At 30.4% G+C, this 12,554-nt stretch overlaps 1 protein-coding gene across 1 annotated transcript; it reads left to right on the plus strand.

Moving 5' to 3' along the window:
- The first annotated feature begins 5,239 nt into the window (after positions 1-5,239).
- Positions 5,240-12,554, plus strand: LOC120271900 (probable flavin-containing monooxygenase 1). Its single transcript, XM_039278587.1, has 5 exons — positions 5,240-5,696; positions 10,084-10,321; positions 10,410-10,585; positions 11,304-11,662; positions 12,115-12,554. Exons 1-5 carry the CDS (start codon positions 5,250-5,252, stop codon positions 12,470-12,472), a joined length of 1,578 nt encoding a protein of 525 aa, XP_039134521.1. The 5' UTR covers positions 5,240-5,249; the 3' UTR covers positions 12,473-12,554.

Genomic DNA, 12,554 nt, shown 5'->3' on the forward strand with positions numbered 1-12,554 from the left:
TCACATGTGTTGCTGTTCGAGTCGATGCAGCCCAAATCTCCGATCCCGACCACGGTAGAATTCAGCCTACCTCCCGCGCCTCCTCATCACGCAGCCCTCGCAAGAGGCGCATCGCCCTCGTGCTGCCTTCCATGAAACTTGCCAAATTCTCCTAAATTTGGTCTTCAAAGATTCTCCAAACTTGATCTTCAATTCACCCAAGTTTGGTCCTCAAATCTTGCCTTCAATAGACTTCAATCAATCCTCATCAAGGATTCTTCAAATCATATCTTCATTCACACCATGAATAGATCTTTCTTTAATTAAGCTCCACCATATTTAGTCTTCATTCAAATCATCTAAATATGGTCTTGATATGATCTTGTCTTCAAATGTAATGTATTGCCAAAAATAACTCCACCAAGATCTTTAAGATAGCTTCACCATGATCTTCAAGATATTTGCCTCCATGTTATAGACTTACTAAAAATATCTCCACCAAGATCTTCAAAATGATTTGCCTTGCACTCCAAGTCTCCATGCCATGACAACTTGTCGTTGTGTCAAATCATGCCAATTAAATAGTGCGATTGCACTAACAACACCAAAGTGTAAGGGGGAGATCATGGGTTCAAATCTCTCCCCCCAACAGTACTGTTTACCCGGGATTTTTATACTATTTTCATACTGTACATATACTGTACATCCGGGTTCCAGTGCTATTTGGTACTGTTTATATTCATAAAAAAGGGCGCTTGTCGTCTATTATTCAAAAAAATATATGGATAAAGTACTGCATGCATTAATTAGAGAAAAATCAAGAACACAGATACAATAAGAAAAGTAGATTAATCGGTTTACAGCAATGAATGAGTCACTCCCTTTCGATTGGAGAAAATCAAGCCGCAACCCCTTTATATATTCAATGAGATTTAAATTTTCAATTCAATTTATCTCTTTAATCTTTTGATAAAAAAGATATTGTACCAATGGTTTTTTGTTTAGCTTCATTGATTTTACTGTAAAAGATATTGGTATGACAATTTTAATATTTAAATTTAAAATCCTCGTAGTGGTGATAACATGTCTCAAGTTTGGTTTACAAACCAAATCTCGTATATGGTTGTGAGCACCTCTCTAAATATATATACACTAGCATATCGTATTTGTATTTTAAAAAAATTGTGGATACTCCTCGTTAAGCAAAGGTTACATCAATGAAATCTTGATAAGTCACATGATACAGATAAGGATGTCTCTCAAAAAAGAATAAAAATAAAGTTATCCAAGTGATATAGTCAAATTTAGCATCGATGAAACTTTATTAAGATGATAATTCAAAAAGCATGCTTTCTTTGTCCCTTGAGTATATTGTAGAGTATAGCTTTTTCTCTCTACTCTCTGGCAAGGCTTTTGCCCCCAAACCTCGCCGGAGGTGGCATGTTAGTACATGTGATACATGCTCATGATCTCTACGTTTAGAGGTAGTGTATATAGGTATATATTTATATATGTATATGTGTATATATATATATATCTGTATATTTGTCTACGAGTATTATGATAGAACAATAATATGATATTGATATTATTTATGTTTGATAATAATTAATAAAAGCTTTTGACGAATAATACTACAATTTTACCCTTTTTAATCAAATTCATTTTTCTTAAAGTGTATTACTTCTATATGTCAGTGAAGGGGGAAAATCTTAAAAAAAAAAATATGCGTTTTATATTCATCAATTATTCTAGAGGATTCAAGAGGTTAATTTAATCCCATCCTCATTTAGTCGATTATCCAAAACACTCATTACAAGAACAGTGATTTTTTAAAAAACAATTTTTAAAGTAAAATTTAATTATAAAAATATACGGAATTTGTTGTATATGGATCATATACAAAGGTGAACGAGCAAATGTTGTAACGGAGTGGAATGGAACGACGGAGCGTCACATTTTTAATAATTAGTAATAATAATTTTAATTTAAAATAATATTTTTTTTATTTTAATAATAAAAATTTTTAAAATAATTGGGTTAAAAAAACAATAAATAAGCTATTTAAATAATTATAAAAGAGATGAGAGGTTAAATTGTAAAAAAAAACATGATTTTTAAATTTAAAAATACTCAATCAACACATAAGTACTAATTGGGTATTGATGTGATGGCTCTAAGCCATTTTGACATTTTAAAAAAAAATTAAGGGCAATTTAAAAAAAAAAACATTTTTATTTTTATTTTTATCTCCAGATGTCTATATAGATGTGGTTAATGAATTAAACTAAAATATGATGTTAAACTCTAGACATCATCAGACATCTACAGACTTCTATATTATCAATTGAATTAAATTGTGGTTAATGAATTAAAATTTTTGTTTTGCCTAAACAAATTTTTTAAAGAAAGATCTCTTTAAACATATATACTTTTTTTTTTTTAATTATCATGAGGTTGATTTCAAATTTGAGAAGGATTCTGAACATGAATTTTTTCCCTTAGTAAAACAAAAATGGTTATATAAACACAACATACATTTGAGATATTTTTAACAGAGCATTCATATGGACGTTCGTTGGTTGGCAGTTGAGTACAACAACAATTAAATTGCCATAATAAATATTAATTAAAGTTTAGTAGAATTTATTAGTTTTAGTTTTTTAGTTCCTCAAGGTCTACTAAAAATATGATTTAACGGTTAAGATTTGTTTAGATACTATTTCAAATTACTGTACATCCCATCTTTTATTGCACCACTATTTGTCACTATTTATTACACAATGTACAACCGTTAGAATGAAATTGTTTGTTTGTTTGAAAGGAAAGGATTTGGTTTTACAATTAAATTGACCATAAACCCAAATCTTTTATCACTCACATCATGTGATTCACACGAGAAGGATTCAAGAGCTTTAGCTGGTAATCTCATCTTTGAGATTACTATGTCTAATCCCCAAGCCTCTTACACCGGCACCAACTTTGTTCCCTACTATGCCGGAGAAATGTTGCGCCGATGCCGCTGCACCAAAGATGTGTTGCGCCAACAAAATCTTCACTTGTTCCGGATGATCCCATCAAACACCATCCCGCTCGCCAACACTGATCAGTAGGAGGCACGACGCAACATAACATCGGTTTGCCGGAATTAATTAAGTAGATGGAATCAATCAATTACATCCATGAGATTGTTGGTAGCTGTGGCACGTGGCTTCGGATTGTCTCCCATGATGGCGGTTTGTGAGGTTGGTTAGGCTTGTGAGGATGTAGGAGTAGGCGATGGAGATGAGATATAGTGATTTAAAAATATTTTCAAAAAATATTCTCAAATATTTGTAATAATAATTAAATGACAATTATAAGATAGTTGAACTTATAATTTAAAAAAAAATTTGCTGACATGTTTAGTAATAAAGTTTACAATAAAATTTGTTTAAAAGTCTATTAATATTTAGGTTTAAAAACTTAATTTAAATGTCATATATTTTAAAAATATATTTAAAATATATGATGGTAAGTTGGTAACTTCATCTTAGGTAATCATTTCCCTCAAATATATTAACAAATTCCTCAATCCAAATACAAAATTTTATAATATTGTATTTTCAATTACATCCAACCAAATATCATATTTAATTTTATTTTATTTTAAACTCTAACTTTAAGTATTTATCATTATATTGTAACTAAAAATCCATTATATTTACAATTACATTCAACCGTCAACTTATATATTTACATGATTGAGCTTAAGTAAGAATAAAAATAGAAGGCACACCAATTATATATATATATATATATATATAATTTTTTATTCAACTTAATTAGATAAGTATATTACAATAACATTTTATCACTATACGTGTTTGCCTGCCTCTCAATATATAATTGAGTTATCCTAATTAAATAAAAAAAAATGTAAGAGAAAGTTTGTCCATATATATATATATATATATATATGTGTGTGTGTGCCAAGGAAAAGCAATTGACGTTAATTTTAAAAGGGCCAGTCCAACCTTCTTTATGTATTACGCCAATTGTTGCACACTGTCACCTCTCCACTGCCTTGTGAAGTCCAACTCCAACCCCCCACTTTCCAACCCTTATAAATATTTTTTTGTACCATTCCAATAAAATAATATTTATTTCCCATCAAAGTGAGAGATAGCTTTCGTACTCTTCCATTGCAATGAATTCAAACAAGTAAAGTTTCTATTTTTCTCCCCTCTTAATGCAATTTTTTTCTCTATTTTTAGTTTATTTTGTCTTTGGGCTTTTATTATTAATATGTGTTTGTTCAATAGTTGCAAAAGTATACATGACTTTTTCACATCACCCTCTTTGGAAAATACCACATTCAAACATATGCCTTTTCCATTGCTTTATTCTTGTTCTAAACCAGTACGCAAACGCAATCATGCCAAACTTAAAAATTGATCAAGTGCATGTCAACATTGTTATAAATAACAATAGCAAAATTAAATTATTTGTGACTGACCTGAGACTCCCTTCAAATAAGTAGTATTAATAGTAGTGGTGGGAATACTTATTTTTAATAATTTTTTTTCTTGCTGTTATATATTTTTCCAAAACTCCTAACTACAAATTTTTTTAATATTTTTTCTATAATATAAACAAGTTATTTTCACACATAATTTAAATTTTTAATAATATTAAAAAAATTGAACACCTCAATTTTTAAATTGGAGTTAATAACACTACCACACATTACCATACCAATAATTATTTGCATACTTCTAAAGTGAATAACTTCCCAAATATTTCTAATTTTCATCGTTTACTATCTTTATTTTATTTTATTATTAATATTTATCAAAATAAATTAGACTACTATATAAACCGACGTGCACAAATTTTAACAAAGAAAGTAAAAATGAAACCTGAATACTAAAATCACCAGCATACAATAATATACAATTACACTACTTACACTCTAAAAAATAAATCAATACTAATAATTCAAACTTTCACCTCTCTTCTTGAAATTTTAATGAGGAACCACTTGGTGATTAGTTCTCCGTTTTATTTTTTTTAATTAGCCCTTCCTGAAGTAAATGAACTTTTCATTAAAAAAGCACAAGATAACATGAATCACATACCCAACCAACCAAAACCACAAGGTCCTCATCCCAACAACAAGGCCCCATCTTCCCATATAAGCCCTTACGACCATCCCTTTCACAAGAACCATATCAAGAGAGATCCAATCTCAAAAACTTCTCCTTGGCCAAACAAAAAGAGAGAAAAAAATGGAGAAGAAGGTGGCCATAGTTGGCACAGGGATAAGTGGCTTAGTTGCAAGCAAGCATCTCCTTGATAAGGGCTTCAAGCCGGTCGTCTTTGAAGCCGGCTCACAAGTTGGCGGCGTCTGGACTCAAACTCTCGGCTCAACTAAGCTTCAGTCTCCGAAGCCATCGTATCAGTTTTCCGACTTCCCGTGGCCGGAGACGGTGACGGAGACGTTCCCTTCGCACGTGCAAGTCATGCAGTACTTGGAATCCTACGCCAAGCACTTTGATCTCCTTCGTTATATCCGGTTCGGTGCTAAGGTGGTGGGAATGGAGTTCATCGGAGTTGATGAGGAGGAGATGGCTTGCTGGGATCTTTGGGCTGGCACCGGCGAGGCTTTCTCCGGCGGTGGCCGGAAAGGAAGGTGGAGACTTACTGTGCAGCTTGACAAGGAACAGTCCATGGAGGTCCGTACTTTTTCTTTCTTTCTTTTTCTGCATTTTAATTTTCCTTGCAAAGTATACAAAATATAAATTTTTAGTTTTTGAAGGGTTTATATGCAAATAACGATTAATAGCTATATATATGCATACCACTCGTCATCTCAGCACGTCTTTAGATTTGAAATGTAAACACATGTCCACGAGATGACATCACCCACTTACATATTAAAATATAAAGTAATTATTATATAATTTTTTTTTGGAAATTGCTAAAAACATCTTCAAAGTTTGTAATATGCACATATTCTCACCCTAAATTTAAATATCCATAAAAACCCATTTTTTTTTAATAAAATGATTTTTTAAACCTCCAAGGATCTAACGGTGATTGATAGAGTTAATTTGGATTTTTTTGGACAAAATTGTCCTTTGTGTGGGAAGTTGTGACAAGTGTGACAGAGTTTGACTATAATGCCCTTGGGTGCAATGAGTTTCTATTTAAAACATGAGGCTTCTGTTTAAAATATGAGCTTTCTATTTAAAATATGAGATTCTGTTTAAAAAATAAGTTTTCTGTTTAAGAAATGAGTACATGCATTACTCTTCATGCTAACCTAAATTCTTTTGTTTGTAGTTATAATGTAATCATGCTAACCTAATTTTTTTCCCACAAACTTACTAATTTTTAATGTAAATATCGTTATCTCCATATAATAAAGAACGGTCATCTTTATGCTTGTTTGTTTTGTTTAACTATCGATGTTTCTGTTTAATATATTGCATTTACATTTAAAAAAAACGCTTAAATATCGTTGTTTCTATTTAAATATGTACGAGTGGCCAAGATTAATTGGTTTTATACCCAAGATTAATTTGTCACGTAAATATTGGTTTTTCTGTTTAAATATCAATGTTTCTGTTTAAAAAAATTGAGGTTTCTGTTTAAGAAATGAGATTTCTGTTAAGTTTCTGTATAAGAAATGAGTTTTCTATTTAAGAAACGAGGGTTTACATTTAAAAAAAGTAAATTCTGCATTTAGAAATGAACTCTGCTTTTAAGGAATGAGTTTTCTATTTAAGAAATGAGTTCTTTTATTTAAGAAATGATACGTACGATTACTCTTCACGCTTAACCTAAATTCTTTGTTTGCGAGTTATAAGTTTTTGTAGTTATAATGTAATCATGCTAAACTTAAATTCTTTTCCACAAACTTATTAAATTTTTAATATAAATATCGTTATCTCCATATAATAAAGAACGACCGTCTTTATGCTTGATTATCTTTGTTTAACTATCGATGTTTCTGTTTAATATATTGCGTTTACGTTTAAAAAAATACTTAAATATCGTTGTTTCTATTTAAATATGTACAAGTGGCCAAGATTAATTAGTTTTTATACCCAGGATTAATTTGTCACGTAAATATTGGTTTTTCTGTTTAAATATCAATGCTTTTACATTTAAAAATGAGTTTTCGTTTAACAAAAATGAGGTTTCATTTTAAGAAATCGAGTTTTCTGTTTAAAGAAATGTCTCTATTTAAGAAATGAGTTACTCTGTTTAAGAAATGAGTCACTGATGCAAAAAGAATGAAAAATGTATCACAAGGTTTAAGACGATGATAGAATTTCAGTAACGCAGTGAAAAAAAGTGAAAACAATAAAGGAAGGGTTATACGAGGGTATTCAAAACTCACACGGGTTTTTGGGAAGTTTTGAAATTATTGAGGGGTAAACAATAATTTTTCTCTTTTTTTTAACCCTGTGTAATTTAGGTGGGAGGAAATAAAAATTTAAGATGTACTGTAAATTTAAGGATTTCTTCAATGACAAATATATATATATAGACATCATCGAGAACTCTGGAGAGGCGAGGAGGGGAGGGCGGGACGGGCACGTGGGAGAACCCGGAGAGATGAGAGGGAGGTAGAAGGGGTCGGGACGACATTTGGTTAGTTATATATATTTATAGTTAAGTAATGGTTGTCACCATAATTTTTAATTAGTTTTAAAATATAGGAAGATTTGAAGTTAGTAATTTTTTTTTTCAATGATAATATGATGAGTAGTATAATAATAATTTCGATTGTGAAGAATAAATAATTGGGTGATAATTTTGGTTTAAAATAAAAGAATTATTTGATATTTAATTTTTTTTACACTAAAAAATATGTTGATAATTTAATTTGATAATTAAACAAATTAAGATGTAACTTTTGTATCGATTTAAAATTATTTTGATTTGTTTGAAATATTTTTAAGTTATTATAAATTATTTTTATTTTTTTATTAAAATTTTTTAAAAAAATATTTTGTAATTTTTTTATATTTTTTTATTTTTTTTTGTAAAGAGAAGAAAAATTTGTAGACCAATTGTAAAAGCTTAATCCCCCGTTAAAATATTGTTTAAAATAATAATAATAATTTTAAAATCCCATTGGATCAAACGGGCTTAACCTAGATCCGTCAGGTTAGGTTCTGTGGTGAGCCGGGTCAAGTGTGGTTAATTATAGAAGTGAACCGAATCTGATGGGTCAGTTCTAAGTTAATTATAGGAGTGAACCGAATTCAGTGGGTCAATTTTGAGTTTGATTTTCGATGAACTGGAATGAATCGAATCTGGTGGGTCAGTTTTGAGTTTGATTTTCGGTGAACTAGACTCAATCGGCCTATGCCCTTTATAGGGGAAGGAATGTGGAGTTGTTGGATGATAATCCAATGGATTCTGGCAACATACGTGGATATCTGTGGAAGTCTCCAAATCACATGTCTATATAACTTCTGAAAAACCTGATAATTATAAGTGTGCATATGTTTGAGGATATAGGAGTAATTTAGAATTTTGAAAGGGTTTACATGAAAGTAAGGATTTATCCATCTGGCCAACATCATCTTCTGCCACTCTCTTTTTGGGTTTTCTTTTTCTAATAATTTATCTCTCTCTCTCTCTCTCTCTCTCTCTCTCTCTCTCTCTCTCTCTCTCTCTCTCTCTCTCTCTCTATAAGTAAATATGTTTTTCTTGTTTAAGGTTGATTAAATAATTTTTCCCCCAACTATTCCGAAGAAGTTTTATTGAATTTAAATTAATTTTTGGGGGAAAAATACTGAGATTATATATATATAGGAATTCGTCAATTACTCTCGGAAAAAGTTAGGGATAGAAAGACAAGCACAACCCGGTATAACAACATTAATCGAAACAGTAACTAAAGCATGAATATATATGCGACTGTTTATAGTATTATGCATATCATTTTACACTCTTTATAGCACTATTTATAATATTATTTCAAAACATTATATTAATGTACACTCTTGAGATTAAGAGATAATCCGGTGGAATCGTTGAATTTCAATCTAACAGTTAACAGGTGAAACATAACATCTATAGAATTCTACATATATTTGTAAAAAACATGACCTATATATATAATTATTTTATTATTTTAATTTTTTTTTTAAAACTCTATGTTATGTATTGCTTAATTGGTGATTTATAAAAAGTAATCTAGATCTCAAAATAATTGTAAAAAAGTTACCAATATATTGATTCATGATGTCAGTGCTTACATCAGCGACCATAGATAAATGTAGAAACTCCAAGCCATCAGCCAATGTTTTCCATGTCAAAGACTGCATTTTCCTCAATTAAAAAAATAAAATAAAATTTAAGATGTGTAAGTTATGATAAACAATACATTGGTAAATCCCACAAGTCCATATATTGTTTAGAAACTATATTTTTAAGAATGATTTTATATATACATATATATTTTCAAAAATTTTGAAGTTTCTAGAAATTAATAAATTTTAAAATTTTGTTGATCTACATCTCTTTGGAAGTCATTAAGTTTAATGCAATGTATCGTATGTGCATATATATAAACATTTATTATTCTATTGATTTTTTAATAAATTTTTTAATTAATTTTTGTAAAGTGAAAATGATAACGTTTATAATTTTTTTTTAAAATATCTTACCCCAAAATAAACAAATACATTTTTTCTTTGGCCGGAAGGAAACCCTCTCAAACCCCTACAACTACAAGGGTGTGTTTCTCTTTGCTGTTACTTTGTTCTTTTTTTTTCATTTCCAGTGGATGCTTCTTGTCATTTTGTTTGTAGTCTGTTTTTCTATTTTCTATGTTTTCTTTATTTGATATTTTTCTCACTTTTAATACATTTTACTGGTTTATTTATTTTCATAAAAAAAATTCACAAACAAATAGAATGCTAGGAGAAATTAAGAAACAAAAAACAATTTTTTTTAAAAAAAAATTTGAATAAGTCAAAAGAGGTAGTAGGAGAATGAAATACTAATGACCCTATTACAGGTGTGGTAAATAGATTAATTTTTCAAATAAAAAATATTATATAAAAAATGAAAAAATGATAGTGTGGAATGATGCAGGAATATGAATTTGATTTTGTGATACTGTGCATCGGAAAATTCAGCGGGGTTCCGAACATCCCATCATTCCCTGAGAAGCAAGGACCTGAAGCATTTGATGGACAAGTGATTCACTCTATGGATTACTCTAAATTAGACAAAGATGCTGCAATTCAACTGGTTAAGGACAAGAGAGTCACTATTGTTGGCTTTTTGAAATCAGCCATTGATATCACTTATGAGTGTGCCATTGCAAATGGTGATCAGATTTATATTAATTAAGTTTGTTTGCTGTGTCACTTGTGGAATTATATATTTAATTTTGTGATATTGTTTTTATTTTGTAGGTGTTGAGTATCCTTGCACGGTCATATGTAGAACTCCGCGTTGGATTATCCCAGATTTTTTCGCATGGGGGATCCCTATCTTCTACTTTTATGCAACTCGGTTTTCTGAGTTGTTGTTTCATAAGCCGGGCGAAGGGCATCTACTTAGCCTTTTGGCTACTCTTTTGTCACCTTTGGTATTATTAATCCTCTCTCATATTCCAGTCTTGTTTGAAATATAATTTTTAATTATATTAACAAATTTTTGGTTTAAACCCTTTTTCTACCGATTTGAGTAATTGGAAGTATGCATTTAGGTTGCTCATGTTATATATTAGTTGTTAGCCTAGTAATTAAAAACATAAGCCACTTATGACTTCAAAAGTAGGGTTATAAATATTGTTAGAGTTTTTTTTTAAATAAATGTGGATAAATCACATCTTTATTGAAAATAATATAAGAGAATATTGTTAAAGTTTGTGACTTGAATTCTGTTTGGATTAATATAATTTTCTAAGTCATGAAAAATCATGAAATTTTAGGGAATCTGTAGCGGTAGCAGAGGGATTATGCTTATTGGTTTGTTCAAAGAATTTAAATAGACTGTACTTAATTAAAGAGAAGCTAAGTCAAGCCACACCTTAAATTGAATTCGAATTAACCTCAATTGTAATTGAACTAGGGCATATTTAAAAATACTTTGGTGTTTTATTATGACGAAGTAATTTTGGCAAACGAAGCCATCGTCATTGTACTAAATTTTCAACATAATTTAATCATAGTCTCTTTCTCAGTTTTTGGGTTTTCCCAATTATAAATTTTTTCATGTAAATTTTTGTGTTATTGTTTTAATTTTCTTTTGCTTTTTATCTTTCACAATTTCTTTTATGTATATACGTACATGTATGCATGCAGAGATGGGCATTCTCAAAGTTCACTGAAAGCTATTACAAATGGGCAGTTCCCATGCAGAAGCATGGAATGGTACCAAAACACAGCTTTTTTCAAGCAATTACATCTTGTGTGCTTGCAATACTGCCTGAAAAGTTCTATGAAAAAGTGGAAGAAGGTAGCATTGTTATAAAGAAATCAAAGTGTTTTAGTTTTTGTAAGGAAGGTGTGATGGTTGATGGAGAGTCTTCACCAATTGAGAGTGACCTTGTCATCCTTGCCACTGGTTTCAGAGGTGATAACAAGCTCAAATATCTCTTCACTTCTCCCTACTTTCAAAACATCATTCTTGGACCATCATCCGCTACTGTCCCTCTTTATAGGTCAGTAAATTTTCTTTATTTATATTTTTATTTTTATTTTTATGAGGAGCATCAAATTATGCATTATGGGACTAATTAATTAGTGGTTAGGGTTTGAGGTCATTTAGTGTTTAGGTTAATGATCTAGGACTTGGTGTTCAGTAGCTTTCAAGTTTTGATATTAGCGCGCGTCTCTTACGATAATTTTTTACAACCTCATATAGTCTAGTTGACTTGCTGAACCCATATATTTTGTTCATTTTTTATCTAATATAATTTTTGTCATCAATTTTTTATAGCTTGATTTGCCCATATATTTTGTTGATTTTCTACCCTAATATAATTATATATTGTTCATTGTCTACCGGATAAAGTTTTTATGGTCTGTTGCTTTTATTACTTGATTAGCGTGCAGATATGTTTTGCTCAAGCATGCATGCATATTGAGGTTTAATAATGTGAATATTTTGTAGGGAATGCATAAGCCCTAGAGTGCCACAAATGGCAATTCTAGGGTATTCAGAGAGTTTATCAAACCTCTTCACATCAGAGATGAGAGCCAAGTGGCTTGCTCACTTCCTTGATGGAGGCTTCACATTGCCAAGCATTAAAGCCATGGAGGATAATGTGAAGGAATGGGACAAGTTCATGAAAACATATTGTGGTGATCATTTTAGGAGATCAATTAGCACCGTCCACATTTGGTACAGTGATCAACTTTGCAAGGACATGGGATGCAAACCAAGAAGGAAGAAAGGCTTCTTTGCTGAATGGTTCCAACCTTATGGTCCTATGGATTATGTTCATCTCTTTTCTAATACTAAAAATTAGTTACTTTATCATCATACTTATATATATATAATGAAAATAAAAGTGAGTGCGCAAGGTTCATGCGCCCAAAAGATTATAGTTT

This window comes from Dioscorea cayenensis, chromosome 11 (assembly GCF_009730915.1).
Source record: "Dioscorea cayenensis subsp. rotundata cultivar TDr96_F1 chromosome 11, TDr96_F1_v2_PseudoChromosome.rev07_lg8_w22 25.fasta, whole genome shotgun sequence".
Classification (NCBI taxonomy): domain Eukaryota; kingdom Viridiplantae; phylum Streptophyta; class Magnoliopsida; order Dioscoreales; family Dioscoreaceae; genus Dioscorea; species Dioscorea cayenensis.

What these genes read in the sequence shown, in the direction of transcription:
- LOC120271900 (XM_039278587.1), top strand. Translation starts at nt 5,250, where the DNA reads ATGGAGAAGAAGGTGGCCATAGTTGGCACAGGGATAAGTGGCTTAGTT. An exon ending in ACAAGGAACAGTCCATGGAG is followed by an intron (nt 5,697 to 10,083) that starts GTCCGTACTTTT and finishes GGAATGATGCAG; the next exon opens with GAATATGAATTTGATTTTGT. An exon ending in CTACTCTTTTGTCACCTTTG is followed by an intron (nt 10,586 to 11,303) that starts GTATTATTAATC and finishes GTATGCATGCAG; the next exon opens with AGATGGGCATTCTCAAAGTT.